Source organism: Microcaecilia unicolor, chromosome 5, assembly GCF_901765095.1.
Source record: "Microcaecilia unicolor chromosome 5, aMicUni1.1, whole genome shotgun sequence".
In the NCBI taxonomy this organism is placed as follows: Eukaryota; Metazoa; Chordata; class Amphibia; order Gymnophiona; family Siphonopidae; genus Microcaecilia; species Microcaecilia unicolor.
Window position 1 is genome coordinate 262,784,393 of NC_044035.1, and position 16,809 is coordinate 262,801,201.

Sequence of the window (16,809 nt, forward strand, 5' to 3'; positions counted from 1 at the left end):
TCAGAGGGAAGTATGATTAGTTTTAAGGAACTTCAGGAAGAATATGGATTAACGGAGACCGACCTTGTTTACTATTGCTGTTTACGTAACTTTATTAGAAGACGAGCGCAAGATGAGTTAAGATTTAGAAGAAACAACCCTTGAACTTGCAATGCGCATGGGAGGGGGCAGAGGTAGTATATCCCCGATATATCTTGCATTATTGGGTAGGACAGACCCTCAAGCTAACTATCATAAGAGATGGGAGGGGGTGTTGCAATTCGCTCACCCTAGAACAACATGGATGAGCAGTTATAAATACCTACTCAAAGCATCCCCAGCACAATCTATCAATGAAAATGGGCATAAATTACTATACTGATGGTATTATACCCCAGACAAATTGCAAAAGATATATCCGGGAACCTCGGGACTATGTTGGCGGGGATGTGGCCTTCAGGGCACATTTTACCATATTTGGTGGACATGTCCGAAAGTAGAATTGTTTTGGGAGGAAGTGGTGAAGTTGGTAAACACAGTGCTGCTCCAATCATACCCAAAGAGGGCAGAACACTGCCTCCTCCATTTCCGGCCCCGTTCATTCTCCAGTGGACAACACAGATTGGCTACTCAATATTTTGCAGCGGCCAAGATAGCCTTAGCTCGAGCCTGGAAGCAAGCAAAAACACCTACATTGCAAATGATTACTCATAAGGTAGACTTTCTATACCAGATGTCGAAATTGACCGCCAAGAGGAAAGGCACCATGAGAACTTTCACGAACATCTGGTCAGCATATGAACAATCTCAAGAATGGGAATCAACACCACTGACTGAGGGAGGGAGGGAGGGAGTGGGACTATAGAATAGACACAGGTTGATGATATCTGATATTATCTTGCTATGTTTGTATATTGTTATATTATCAATAAAATAATTTAAAAAAAATTAGTCTGGTTATGAATGAAGATTACTGCAGTCTCAGAATGAAAATAATAATAACCACCATCATTATTCCAAGACAATGCTGCTTGAGCAGCACCTTCAAGTTCCTCATGCAGTCATTCTCTGCCCTAATCCATGTCCCTGCATGAAAGGAAGCCCACGCTGGTCTTGATAACATTCCTGGTGCTTGAGCACTCCACTGGCTGGGCCAGTCTAGGGAGCTCGCTGGGAAGAGGAGAAAGAAACAACTGGTTCAGGGAACAAAGGGATGCTGTCTCCTCAAAAGCAGTTAATGCCTCAGTGAGGAGGCTGCTCAGGACAAATCTGCTGGCAAACCTTATTTTCCAGAGTATGACCTCCTGGTAGCTCTCAGTAGCCTTATTTATGCTGGTGCAAAGTTGCTGTAAAATGGCCACTGATCTTGACAAAATGTGAGCACTGTCAAGGCCCTATTTCATCTACCCCACAGTGCTGCTTTCCACTGCAGGGTCCAAGGCAAAATCTGGGGAACCAATCCAGCTCACTTTTGGCTGGAAGCCAACTTTCTGCAGATTGCACCAGTTCACCTGGCATTTGCCTGCCAGCACATGGCAAGCACTGACTGAAATTCTGAGTTGCCAAGACTTAACTGCGGACATAACAGAGGTGGAGGGACATAATGGGGAATGTGACTACTCCACAAAGCACCACAGGAGAACAGGAGAGAGGAGGCAGTCTGGGAAGAGGCTACAGTGCAAGCCTGAAATAAAAAAAAAAATATATATATATATCTACTATAATAAAAGGCACCTCCAACATTCTGAAGCTGACTCCGTGGCTTCACTCAAGGGTTCGTGGGTTCGTAACGATGTAGATTGCTCTCTGTCCATGTCTCTCTGCCCCGCCCTCGCGTCTAAACGTGATGACGTCGAGGGCGGGTAAAACACCATAACGAACCAACGAAACCTTCAAGGAAGCCACGGAGTCAGCTTCAGAACGTTGAAGGTGCTTAAAGTTTGTCAAAGGTATGAAGAACACCGCTGGGTGGCTGCGGGGGGGGGGGGGGCAGGGGATAGAGCAGAATCGCTGGGTGGCTGCAGGGGGGGCAGAGAAGAGAACAGATTCGCTGGGTGGCTGCAGGGGGGGGGGAGGGGAGACAGCAGAATCGCTGGGTGGCTGCAGGGGGGGCAGGGGAAGAAAGCAGAATCGCTGAGTGGCTGAAGGAGGGGCAGGGGAGAGAGCAGAATCGCTGGGTGGCTGGAAGGGGGGCAGGGGAGAGAGGAGAATTGCTGCATGGCTCGAGGGAGGGCAGGGGATACAGGAGAATCGCAGGGTGGCTGGAGGGGGGGCAGGGGAGAGAGCAGAATCGCTGGGTGGCTGAAGGGGGGCAGGGGAGAGAGCAGAATCGCTGGGTGGCTGGAGGGGGGGCAGGGGAGATGAGAATCACTGGCTGGCTGGAGGGGGGGCCAGGGGAGAGAGGAGAATCGCTGCATGGCTGGAGGAGGGCAGGGGAGAGAGGACAATCACAGACTCTCTCATACACACACTTGCACACAGTCTCACTCTCAGTCACACACACACTCTCGCACAACACAGAGGGGGGGAGAGGCAGGGAGTCCTGAGACCATGGGGGGGAGGGGGGTCCTGAGACCACAGAGGGAGGGGGGAGGTATCTCTGTCACACATACAGTCTCTCTGTCACACACACTCTCTCACAGTGTCTTTCTCTCTCTCACACAATGTCTCACACTGTATCACATTCACTCTATGTGTCACACAGTTGGTCTCACATACACTCTCGGTCTCACACACTCGCTCTCATACACTCTCGGACTCACAGAGAGTCTGCGTATTGCACACATACTCTCTCACACTCTGTCTCACACACACACACTCTCTCTCACACACAGTGTATCTGTGTGAAACACACTCTCTCTCACAGTCACTGTCTCACATACGCACTCACACCCTTACTCACTCTCTCTCTCTGTCACACACATACACTCGCACATTCACTCTCTCTCTCTCTCACACAGTCACTCTCACACACACTCTCTCAAACATACACACTCCCAGGAAAATCTTGCTAGCGCCCATTTCATTTGTGTCAGAAACGGGCGTTATTTACTAGTGTGTGTGTATATATATATATATATATATATATATATATATATACACACACACACACACACATATATACATATAGATAGATAAACAGAGATATATATCTATATTTTTTTAAAGTAAACTACAGTTCCACCCTGTTACCTCCAAGAATAGAGAGTGTGTGCTGTCAGTAACTCCTGTTCTCAGACCTACCAAAGGTGAAAAGTTACTGAAGACTACCTGATACTGGAACTATTGGTGTGGAAACTCAGACACTTCAAGAAGAAAGGAGAATCAGCCCCAAAGGACTGTTGCCCTGAACGTCCCCCAGACTTGGTCTATGTTCTATCAGGAATCTTGGCCTAAAGCCTTCCAGGACTGCCTTACTCCTGCTATGCCATCCCACATGTCTGCATTGTCTGCTGGAGGAAATGAAAATAGCAGCAGTCCCTGATAAAAAGAATGAAGTCAACTCTGAGCATTTTTTTCCCTCATCTCCATTATGCCGGCAGGGGCACATAAGGAAACCGTACATATTTCATTTAAAAACAAATAGCTTGGTTTTATATTGCTTTTGATTAAATACAGGTATAATCAATTTCCTCTCAAGAAGTCTGCTCTTAACAGGCATATGAAACAAAACAGAAATAGGGCTAGATGCTTCAAAGGCTTTCCCCCAGCTTGTGCCTACAGTAAAAATGCTTAGTACATCTGGGTCCTATATAGACCATCTTTCAAAATTGTGTGGACAGCTGTAAAGTCTGCTGGCACATTTTCCTACAACTTATGCACTATTTCTGAAAAGGAAAGTATGAGCACACTTTCCATTTGAAAACTGCTCAACAAAAAAGTTCGTGAAGACATTTGCACCTGCTTTATCTGTGAGTACCTTTTTTACCAAAACAATGAAAGTACTTTTTTTGAAAATGCAAAACCATGTGCACTGTTGTCTTCTACAGCACACCTATTCTTACATAGGTGTACTTTACCAGCTTATTTTAGGAGGGCAAGGAATAGTGAGGTCACATTAGAGTGAGGAGAAAGGAAGCCAATTCAGCGCTAGCATGTACAGAATTTGTGGGATGAAATGCCATTCCTCTCCATGTCATCTCCCCTCCCAAACTATGCCAATGCCTGTTTCAGTAATGCTTCTCCAAAAATGAGGGTAAACTCATTCTCATATACAGAGTGGGCAATTTTCATAAAACCATTTTACCCACGTAAATGGCTTTAGAAAATTTCCCTTCCCGTGAATTTTGCAAGGCTGTCAGTGTCAGTGGCACAAGCATGACAAAAACATGATCTGCAACTAGTTATTCTACACCATTCTTTCATTCTTATCTGGACAAAGTCAGAAAAAAAGCAAGATTGTTTACTACATATCATTTTTCTGGTAAATTTCATTAGTTATAAGAGGAGTGGTACTGACAGCACTGGAAACTGAAACTCTCCATATACCCATAAAATCATACAGCATACCGAGAGTACAAACTCCTTAACACTACCTGGTTTAACTGCTCTGTCTCAGGTCTACAAAATCATCATAAGCCTAATGAATATTAAGGCAGGTGAAGCAAGTCTGCATCATAGCAACTGACATAGAAGAATATGAAGTAAAGAGCAAAATGTCAAAATAAACAGAATTAAAAGAGAGAAGCACAGCAAATACTTTTCTAAACTGAACTAGATCTAATGAATTTATCTGTAGCCATTTACTACCTGACATATGCTTTGCTGTTGCTGTTGCTGTTGCTCTTGCGATAGTGTGTGCAATTTGGTCAAAAATGACCAATTTTCAGGGGAGATGCCAAGAAACAGAGGATAAACCTGCTCCCAAGAGAGACTGTCACAGAGTTTGGGTGCCCTGTTCCTTTTGCTCACTGCTCTCATCAACTCAGTAAACTTGAGCAGTTCTGGCGTAGGGAGAACTGTGCCAAGTTCAAGGAGAATAAGTTCATACACAGTAGCTGTGAAAACAAAAAAAAAAAATAGGTTTTAAAATGAAGTTCAGGACACAACAATTATCAATCAGTAATGTTCCACTATTTTTTTTCTTTTTTGGGGGGTAGTGAATATAATCAAACATGGCAGGGATTATTGCTTAAAATTAGACTTCAAGAGGACAATTTTCAAACCCTGGACAAACTAGCATCTGAAAACGGCCCTCTTTCAATGCAGTTAAAAGTATGTACCTTCTCCATAACACAAGTGCATTTCAAAGTAGCCTTATAACTGAGAATCTTGAGCTAATACAGCTGAAAGTCACAAGTAGGGATGGCAGACAGGATTGTGTGAATACATTCCCCTGCAGTCTACAGAGAACCCCCTCCCCCCCCCCCCCCCCCCCCAATTACAGGTAAGCAATTCCATTTTCTGTGAATAAGCAGGAGATATGTACCATACAGATAGTGATTATGTAGCTGAGGGTTGAACAGTACCTTTGCAACCTGGGAAGGGAAATTTGGAGGAATGGTGGTGAGGCAATTATGCAAAAAGATTCTGCAGTATAGTTTGTCCAAAACATGCTATCAATCCACAAGGAGGACTCCAAACAATAATGCTTGCTATATGCATGCAGGAACAACAAGTTGCAGTTCTGTGTATCTAAGTTACAGGGATTGAGCTGAAGTTAGATAGCAATGTGGTTTGGCCTAGTGATCATAAATGCTGATGTGGCCTGAAAGTGGTACAACAGCCTTGAGGTAGCAAATGTCAATGCATTCCAATATCCAAGAAGAGAGGATATACTTGAAGATTAGAATGCCTAGGTCGGGGTGGGCAATCTCAGTCCTCGAGGGAGGCAATCCAATCTGGTTTTCAGGATTTCCCCAATATCTCACTACTATTTATCTGGGGGTGATAGGCTGCAATAGCAGATAAGCAAAAAAGTACCAAGAGTTCACAAGCCAGAGACAAAAAGATATAATAAGTAGTCAAGGAGCTTTGAAACTGGAAACTTAAAAGGATTCTGAGAGTTCACTGTGAACCAGTGTTGAAAACACTTCTATTTTCCAATACAACATTTTAGTGAAAAGCTTTCTAGATGCAAAGACATCCAAGACACCTTGGGACACAAGAAAACTAGAAATTATTTGTCTTTTAATATCCATGCCATCACCACTAAAGACCTGAAACTGGGATGTAGCAATTGGCTATCTTGTTGTATTAACACTTCAGCCTAAGTGCCCAGGTGCAATGGGTGATCTTGAGCTAAGGCAAGAAGTCATGGGAACCAAACTTGCTTTGGCCAAAAGAGAGTCACCTTCTACATTCAGTTCTACAGGATTTTCTGGATATCACTGTAAGTTAGAGGAGAACTGCAAAGACATGAGATGGTCTGGATTGGCCTTCTGGACCAACATGGCTTACACTTTGATTCTGAAAAGTTGCAAACAAATCTATGACTGGAATACCTCATTGATTTAAGATCTTTTGAACCATAGAGGCTGTGAGGAACCATTTGTGAGGGTTCAGCTTTCAACTGAGTTTGCTGCTAAATGACTGAGGTCGCCTTGAAGGTAGGCCTCCACAAGGCCCATGTTCAGAGAAAGCACCAGGTTATAACCTTGACTGCTTCTTTGCAGAGTGTCAAGTAACCTGTACCTCTTTGTTGGTCGTGCAGAACATGGCCACCTGCTTGCCAGTGTGTGAACTAATCTGCTGCTAGATTGAGCAAAGTTCATGGAATATTGCTCAATGTTCTAACAAATCGATGTGAACATTTTATTCCTGTTTTCTCCAGAGACCCTATACTGAAAAGTAAAGGAAGTGGGCTCTACACCACGATACAAATACATCTGTTGTTAGGATAATATGTTGAGGCTGTGGTTGGAAGACAAGGCCTTCCTGTAGATTGGTGGGTATATGCCACCAGAAGAATGCATTTTTCATGCTTGATGTGATGTGAACTTTGTGCACTGCACAATTCATGGCACAGCTGGTTCCACCAGAATTTTAGATGCCACTGAAAATGTCTCAGTTAGAGGGTAATACATGGACTGAGGCTGCCATATGGCATAATGCTTGGAGGCCTCTCTAAGCAGTAGTTGTCCACAGAATCGTCAACTGATGACAGAAAGCTGTCAGTAATTTTTTGGAGATTTGCAGACAAGAATACTTTGCCCTTCAGATTTACTATATGGGTGCCAAAGAACTGAAAGACTTGCAAGGGAATGAGGCAGGATTTTTTCAGGTTTATTAGAAAGGCTAAATTCTGAAGGAATTCCATTATTGTACATTGAGACTTGTAAGTCAGCTGAGCAGTCCAAACTGAATCAAGGATGTGTTTGAGATAAGAAAAAGGAAGAGGCCCTGCCCTGCCCTGCCTCTGCAAATGTTCTTGAGCCACCACTAGGCTTTTGTGAAGAGTGTGGGTGCTGAATAAAGTTCAAAGGGAAGCACTCTGTATCAGCAGTGATGATTGCCGAACATAAATGTGAAAAACATCAAATGGTTAGGGTGGATTGGAATATGAGCACAGCCATCTTTCAACTTTAGTAAAACCAGCCAATACTTTGGGGCCAGGTATAGCATGAAGACAAATTAGTTCATTTTGTACTGTTCTTTCTTTAGATATAAATTTAGGTCTCTTAAAATCTAGTATCAGTTTTAGTCTTCCTGCTTTCTTAGGAATGAGGAAGTGGTAGGGATACAACCCCTTGTCCTCCTCCAGAGCAGGCATTTTACTGATTTCTCAGGCTTGCATGAGAGAATGCAATCTGGCTTCAAGGGCTTATAAATGTTGACAAGGAAACTTTGGGGAGGTTATATGTGGAGAGGGCAGTGGTGGGAACCATGCAAATCTGAGTTTGTACCCCAATTCAAAATTTTGAAGACCCAGTGGTCTCTTATGGCATACCACACTTGTTGGAAAAACTGAAGCCTCTACCACACCTGCATGCCATCAAAAGCTAAGAACTGGCTTTGGCCTAATGGTTGTGGTGGCAACTGGCTGCTTCCTTGATATACCAGTAGTACAACTGCTTCTCTTGGCATGTTCATGGACTGAGAGATGGAAATGAAGCACTAGCTAAGTTTTACAGAAATCTCAGGTAAGAAGAGTCATCAGTTTAATTTTATGGCTCTGTTGCTGTTCATGGTTGCTCTTAAGGCATTGGTTCTGGTAAAAATGGATCTACACATCATCATCAAGTTCTCATGGCTTTAACAGACTGGAAGGATGCGCCTCCACCTCATAAGAGAAAGCTATAGATAAAACAGCTTTTTTGAAGAGTGCCAGCTGCAACTGGACAGGACAAGAAATTGCCAGAGATGACAGGATCCAAAAATAAGGTCTCAGCACTTCAAGTCCTGAGGGAATTGATGCATGCTGTCACTGGGAGATGGCATTGACAAATCAAAGATGGCCTGAAGCAGAACAGAGGTGTGCTGTATAAAGTTTTGCACCCTTTGGAGCAGGAGAGAGCTTCATGTCTCTAATGACTGTCAAGCAACCCCAGGGATAGATTGCTCTTCTGTGAGAATAGGCATAGAGCTGCTCTGAGCTTCTTAAGCAGATCTCTGCTTTAATGAGGTCCTAGCAGTTCCTTGGCAGGTAATGGATTGTCTATCTTTTCCTTCATGAGGCGACTTTAGAAACTTTGAAGATGTCTGAGGGAGTGGTACTCTCTTTAAATTCAGCATGTTGCTTGCTAACAGCTTTTTTAGACTCTGTGGCTCAATTAGCAAAGGCAGAAGTTGAACAATGTTCTGCAGGAGCACTGGTAGTTTGTTCCTGTACGAGATCTTTCTCTGACCCTTACTCGAGGTTAAAGTAGCTGCAGGGCACAGAAGAAGCAGTTGTATCTATCGCCATTATTACCAGAGTCACCCCACAAATATCCAGTTGATTTAGCAAGTACTATGGTGCCTTGAGCAGGCCCAGAGGGTCTGCAACTTTTGCTATGCCAGCACTCACTTCAAAGCAGTACCTCAATTTGGTCCTTTTGGCGGAAGGATTCTGGATTCCTTACAGCAGCCTAGTGAGGAAGAAAAAAGGTGCTTTCCCAGGCATGCTTTCTTTTTCTTTGACTTTTTTTTATTTTTTGAGGACAGCACTGCCACACATTTTACGAGGCTGTCAAATACAAAAAGAACGAGGGGTGTCTTGGCAGGAAGGCAGCTTAGGACCCCTCCACACAGGATCAGGGAGCCCCAGGAGATGGACTCTCCTGAGCTTCAGCACAGCACACGTCTGACACACAGGAGCCATGGGATGATATCATCCATTTGTGTGGTACATAACCCCTGCTTGTCAAAGAAAATAAGTATGTATAGATTGAATTTTCAACTCTACAAACATTCTTTTCAATACAAAAAGTACATGTACAAAAAGATAACACAAAGGTCTGAGGGTATTTTATACTCATAACAAGTTTCAAAGTGAAAGTACAAATGTGCTTTTGCTTTGAAACCTTGTGCAAGGCTCAGGTTATAAATATAAAGGGACTTTGTCCCAATGTAGACAGTTTCAATACTCCATATGTTAAGTAATCAAAGTGACCTAAAACATTGGCCAAATATTCTTGGACTCTTCATATTAAATCATGTGCGCTATATATTTTGTGCACACTACTTAAATGCTCTATATATACACCTATAGGAGACTCCACAACAACACAGTAAATTATCCATAGATTCCTTCAGAAAGTTTTCAGTAGTCTGCATGTTTCTCATTCAAAATGCTTTTTTGCCATCTTTTTATGAGACAGTCAAGCAGTGGGACATAATTGTATATTTTTATGGGAACTATTTTTTATCAGAGAACAATCCAGAAAACTAAAAAAGCAAGCTTTTCCCCATTTGATAGGGACAGCAGAAAAAGGCAAGATTCATATATATATAGTTCATATGTATGTAGCACGTTCTTCTTAACTTTGTAGAACTGCCTCCTATTATCTTTCACATTAATACAAGCCACTGCCCTATATGCTGACTTTTAAATATGTTTCTTTGATGTGCAGGCTCATCCACAGTTACTGTACCTTTAGAGGGAAACACAATGAAAACATATCATTTTAAGAACAATGGGGTCAATAGTCAGTGTCACTTATCCAGGTAGGAGCTGCTCCTAACCCAGATGTAAAGAGTCATGAATTTGATATACTGCCTTTCTGTGGTACATCCAAAGCAGTTTCCATATGTTATATACAGGTACTTTCTCTGTCTCTAGTGGGCTCACAATCTAAGTTTTTGTACCTGGGGCAATGGAGGGTTAGGTGATTTGCCCAAGGTCACAAGGAGATGCAGGGGGAATTGAACTCGGTTCTCCAGATTTTCAGCCCACTTTTTTTTTTAATTTGTAGAAGAAGTTTATTGAGGAATCAATACACATTTGTCCAGCAAAAACATCCAACATATAGTTAACAAACGCGCAACTTTAATGATTGACCCGTCCAACCAACAGAAATAAGAAAGACCATTCTTCCATGTTTTTGTTTGAAATATGAACTCTATACAAGAAGACACTCCTCTTCAACTTTTATAACAAACCCAACATGGTGCCCCCCTCCCTCCCACCACTAAGTAATTTCAGCACACTTTAATAACCATTAGGCTACTCCTCCACTCACTAGGGCCGGCCATAGATTTTCAAACAGACTGTCCTAACTTTATCATCCTAGCATTAACCACATAGTTATCCAGTGCCAGTGACCACTTTATACCCAGACATTCAATGCCAGTACTGGGTATAGCCCAGCATAGAGTACGTGGACATAAAAACCCAGCAGCGGCCAGCATTAAAAAAAAAGGCACTGACCAATGCTGGGGGGGGGGGGGGGGGGGGAGGGGAGATAGGACATTTTTTCTTTTGTATGGTTTACAGTGTTATCTTTTAGTAATACATAAACAGGCAGAATATGAACTACTAAATACTATCCACCATTCTCCATTACATCATACAAATGGTGAACACAATGGCCACTAAGATACTGTCCTCCCTGTTTAGTAAGTTGTGCTAGTGGCTGGCGGTGTGGTAATGCTCTGTCCTTTCCTGGTTCTCTTCCTACCTCTCCCTCCGCACCTTTAGTGTTCACTCTGGTGGATCCTCTTCTACTTCTATCCCTCTGCCTGTCGGCGTACCTCAGGGTTCTGTTCTTGGTCCTCTCCTCTTTTCTATCTACACTTCTTCCCTTGGTTCATTAATCTCATCCCATGGCTTTTCCTACCATCTCTATGCTGATGACTCCCAAATCTACCTTTCTACCCCTGATATCTCACCTTGCATCCAAACCAAAGTTTCAGCGTGCTTTTCTGACATTGCTGTCTGGATGTCTCAACGCCACCTGAAATTAAATATGACCAAAACCGAGCTTCTCATTTTCCCCCCCAAACCCACCTCCCCGCTCCCCCGGTTTTCTATTTCTGTTGATGGCTCTCTCATTCTCCCTGTCTCCTCAGCTTGAAACCTTGGGGTTATCTTTGACTTTTCTCTCTCCTTCTCTGCTCATATCCAGCAGACCGCCAAGACCTGTCGTTTCTTTCTTTACAATATCCGTAAAATCCGCCCCTTTCTTTCTGAGCACTCTACCAAAACCCTCATCACCTCTCGTTTGGACTACTGCAACCTGCTTCTTGCTGGCCTCCCACTTAGTCACCTCTACCCTCTCCAGTCGGTTCAAAACTCTGCTGCCCGTCTCGTCTTCTGCCAGGGTCGCTTTACTCATACTACCCCTCTCCTCAAGTCGCTTCACTGGCTCCCTATCCGTTTTCGCATCCTATTCAAACTTCTTCTACTAACCTATAAATGTACTCACTCTGCTGCTCCCCAGTATCTTTCCACACTCGTCCTTCCCTACACCCCTTCCAGTGCACTCCGTTCCCTGGATAAATCCTTCTTATCTGTTCCCTTCTCCGCTACTGCCAACTCCAGACTTCGCTCCTTCTGTCTTGTTGCGCCCTATGCTTGGAATAGACTTCCTGAGCCCCTACATTTTGCCCCATCCTTGACCATTTTTAAATCTAGATTGAAAGCCCACCTCTTTAACATTGCTTTTGACTCGTAACCACTTTGTAACACTCGCCTCCACCTACCCTCCTCTCCTCTTTCCTCTACACATTAATTGATTCGTTTGCTTTATTTTTTGTCTACTAGATTGTAAGCTCTTTGAGCAGGGATTATCTTTCTTCTATGTTTGTGCAGCGCTGCGTACGCTTTGTAGCGCTATAGAAATGCTAAATAGTAGTAGTAGTAATGCCTACACAGCCCATTCACTTTGAAAGGGCTGTGTCGGCATTGCTGGGTGGCTTAGTAAACAGGGGTGTGCGCTTTTAATATACTTTAGAGGATCACTGACTGTTACACTGCTCCTGCCTTTCAATCTTCAGAGACAGACAAGAATCTTACTGTACTTACATGGCCAACTTGAATCAGGATTCCCTAGTTGGGTTCGGATATTCTCTGCATAATCTTCAGCTAGCCGAAGGAAAATGAAACCATTACGTTTTCCAGAAGGTGAGTCACAATCGTCAGTCCACAGCCCATATCCTTTCAGATGACATGTATCCAGAAATAAACATATCTTGTCACTATCATTCACTATTAAAAAAATACAGAACACAAGGCATGTAAATAGAGTTCTGTGCTTTTGAAGTACTAGTTTTGAAAACAAGAAACAATTTTGAATTGCTTAAGAGGTACAAAATATCTGAAAAATGAGAGTGAAGAAAATCAAGAGGCATGACCCTCCCCCCTCCACCCCCAAAAAAGTAAATGAAATGAAATGAAAATTAAAAATAAAATTCAAGAACGATTCAAGATAGCCTCAAAGCAAAAAGCTTCACTCCTAGAAGAGAGAAATTAGGTCTTAGCTGCTAATTTTCTTTCCTTTAGTTTCACTAGACCAGTCCAGAACAAATAGATGATTCCTGCCCACCAGCGGACATAAACAGAGAGAAAAAGCCCTATGTATTTTGCCCATAAGGACATGCAGCCTTGGGGCTTTAGTGTTTCAAATGATAAAACAATGGATCACTTGTTTAATTTTCTTTTGAGATGTTTTATTTATACGATTTATGTTTACATATTAAACAGGCTAATGCAGCGACCATATGGGTACATGCAAGTATTCCTCCTTGAGAATGAGGGTGGTGAGAAATTCTCCCGCTTGAACCAAGCCTATAACTGTTCTTAGTGTCTCCATGTGAAAGTGAGACACTTGGAGGCAGTGGTTTAGACCTTCGAGATCTAAGACCAGACGAAAGGTGACTTCCTTCTTTGGGATAGTGAAGTAGACATGAGTATCTGCCTTGTCTCTGTTTGGCCTGGGGACCTGGAACAATGGCCCGGAGCGCCAGCAAGGAATCTACAGTGGCCTGAACCTTGATCACCTTGGTTCCCTTTCAACACGGAGACTGCAAAAAGAGAGGAGTGACAAGGCGGGAGAATATCCAGAACCTACTGGTGATTTTGGACCAGTCCTCCCAATGGAGGAAAAAAGAATGGACCAGCCTCACATCATTGGGAAGCTCTTGAGGCATTCAGCACCTTTGAAAGTAGTAGGGACCTCACTTTGACTTGCCAGAAAACCTCCTGGAAGAGGAAGACACAGAAGGTGTCTGCAAGGAAAGGGTATTGATGGTACTAGTGTGGTTTTTAATCAGGTCCATGACCTCTTTCACCTTTTCCCCCAAAAGGTTATCTCCACGGCAAGCGGTGTCCACCAATCTCTGTTTTATGGCCAACTAGTGAAGAGTCTCGGCCGGCTCTGGAGGCAGTGTGTCTGCCAAGTCAATCATACTGCGCACCAAGGATTGAACGTGAAGGCTCATGTAGAGCTGGTATGATTGGATACAAGAGATGTGCACTGAAGCCTGGTACATTTTACATCCAAATGAATTCAGTGTCCAGGCTTCTCTGCCTGGGGGAGCTGAGGCAAAGTCCCTGGAACTTCTGGTTCATCTGAGCACAGATTCAACCACCAAGATTCCTATGAGGAACCTTTGAAACGGTTTCTCATAGGAGGCTCTTGAATAAACTTGACAGGCTGAAGTTAGGACCCAAAATGGTGAACTGGAATAGGAACTGGTTGACAGACAGACATAGAGAGTGGTGGGGTTAATGGAATTCACTCAGAGGAAGGAAAGGTAAGTAGTGGAGTGCCTCAAGGATCAATGCTGGGGCCGATTCTATCAAACATATAAATGGTAAGTGACCGACTCACCTGCAAATGCGCCGTAGAGACTTCCCTCTCTGTCCCGCCCCTGCGTGAAGACATGATGACGAAACAGAGAGGGAAACTGCGCTAAGGAGTGCATCACACGGAAGGGGAGGGAACCACCGAAGTTGCTACCGCTCCCCCCCCCCCCAAGGTCGCCGCTACCGCTCCCCTCCCCCCCCCCCCCCGGGGTCGCCGCCGGCCCCCCTCCACCTGGGCCGGGCCCTCTCTTCTCCATTGAACTTACAGCGCCGAAAATGCAGCAGGCAGATCAGCTCCCGTCGGCCTTCCTTCCCTGCCTGTGTCCCGCCCTCGCCAACGTCACACGAGGGCGGGACACAGGCAGGGAAGGAAGGCCGACGGGAGGCAATCTGCCTGCTGCGGTTTCGGAGGTGAGGCGCTGTACGTTTAATGGAGAGGAGAGGGCCCGGCCCGGGTGGAGGGGGGGCGGCAGCAGCGACCTCGGGGGGGGGGGAGGGAGGGGAAGGCAGGAGAAATGCTGGACATGGGAGGTCTCAGAAGGAGGGGGGCCTTGGAGCTGGGAGGGATGGACGGAGGGGAGCCTTGGAGCTGGGAGGGAGGAGGGGCCTTGGAGCTGGGAGGGAGGGACAGAGGGCCTTGGAGCTGGCAGGGAAGGAGGGAGGATGCTGGACATGGGAGGTCAGAAGGAGGGGGGCCTTGGAGCTGGGAGGGATGGACAGAGGAGGCCTTGAAGCTGGCTGGGAAGGAGGGACGGAGGGGGGCCCTTGGAGCTGGGAGGGAATGGGGCCTTGGAACTGGGAGGGGAGGGGGTAGAGGGGCCTTGGAGCTGGGAGGAGAGGGGGGAGGGACTGGGGCCTTGGAGCTGGCAGGGAGGGAGGGCGGGGGGCCTTGGAGCTGGCAGGGAGGGAGGGCGGGGGGCCTTGCAGCTGGGAGGGGAGGGGAGGGGGGAGGGAATGAGGCCTTGGAGCTGGGAGGGAGGGAGTTAGACATCAAAATAGAACATACCAATACTCGCCCGTTTTAACGGGCTTAACGGCTAGTTACATATATTTGTGAGCAAAAAACAAAAACATCAAAACCAGTGGATAATCACAACCACAGTAAACATAAATACTTAATTATATATTTTACATATATAAACATTGTTGAAGTTCAAGGGAGAAAAGACCTCATCTGGCTTGCAAGGTTATTGCATCACCATAGGGCAAAATGCATTATAGCATAAAACACCCAACTTTTAATCATAGGTCAAAAATTCCCCTTTTTAAAAAAAAAATGTTAGATAATGTTCATATGTTCCTTTTTATTTATATGTTCAATAATATCCATACCTTCTTTTAATAAAACCTTTGCACAAAACTCCACTTTGCCCAATAATACAGTTCAAACATTAACAGACCAAGACACAGAACAAAGCAGCACTTATCTTCAACATTGGTCCTGACATTGGTCTCTGTTTCACCAAAACTGCTTCCTCAGAGGATAAAGCAAAATCCGCTACCATGATTGTGTTGTAACATCACTATTCCTCCATATTCAGGGCTTCAGTGTGTTCAGGGCTTTGGTAAACTCTTCAGTTACCAATATGAGCAAAGTAATATTTGAGGCTGAGTTTTTTTTAATCCTCTCTACCATCATGAATAATTTTCTTCTTTTTGTATCAAACAACATGCCCAGATAGTCTAGGGTCTAAGAATCCACTTACTCTTCGCAAAATTCCCCATCCAGCTCAAAACCAGCTCTCCTTTGCAGTCCTTGCTCGAATCGCTCAGTCATCCAGGTAAGGGTGATTAAGGACATCCTCTTTGTACAGAACTATTGCCATAGGTCTGCAGAGTAAAGGCACACTCACTTGCAAGTTCCATGGCACCAAAATGGCCACTATTCTCACTGCAGCCATCTGTTCTGCAATGGTACTTTTCTGTACAAGTGATTCTGCCAACACCTGTTCTGCTGCAGTCTGGCCCCTATCTCACCTCTCCCAGCAACATTTACAGTCCGAGGACAGCATCAGCTGCAGCAGACCTGATCTCACATTTTCAGCAGCCTGAGTGTCGGCCACTGGAACCAGGAAGACAGATGACTCACCGCCTTACTGGTACTTCTCCCTGTAAGGAATGCCATCATGTTGCTCCATGTTGTCTTTCATTTTGCTGTATTGTACTTTTTTTTTTTTTTTTCAATTTTGGCAAAAAAAAAAAACCTAGTATTCGGCCTATGGAGGCTGAATGCACTCCTTTAATGAGGATACTCCCCAGCTAAGGAGGCAGACTGGGGAGGGAGGCGAACGTAGGGGTGTGCATTGCCCAAACCACTGATTTTGCTCCCAGACCAAGAGAATAAAGCAATGCCCTTAGGCTTGTTGCCTCAGATGCCTCATTCTCTTCTTCTGTTCGTTTTTTTATTTTTTCTGCTCCTTTCTGTCCGATCAAACCAACCAGACATCTTAGAGCTCAATGGCTCCATACTAGCCACCTGAGGGAGACAGAGAATACTGGAATGGTATCCTATATGGGGTGATGGCAGCAAACAACTTGTTCTTTGCCTCCATCTGCTGGTATAAAATCAAGAATACAGACTTGTCAGATTAAGGATGAGAATGGAATGTGCTAATTTATAGTGGCAAAATTCTTAGAAGAAAAATTTCTGATAGTTATTTAAC

The 16,809-nt window shown here is 44.5% G+C and overlaps 1 protein-coding gene across 1 annotated transcript in view; it reads right to left on the minus strand.

Moving 5' to 3' along the window:
• SENP7 (SUMO specific peptidase 7) overlaps positions 1–16,809 on the minus strand; it is a 231,010-nt gene that overhangs the window by 87,955 nt on the left and 126,246 nt on the right. Inside the window, exons 11-12 of the mRNA XM_030204142.1 lie at positions 12,365–12,547; positions 4,729–4,976 (exon numbers count right to left, since the gene is read on the minus strand). Coding sequence (XP_030060002.1) covers positions 4,729–4,976; positions 12,365–12,547 — 431 coding nt within the window. The remainder of the gene's footprint in view (positions 1–4,728; positions 4,977–12,364; positions 12,548–16,809) is intronic.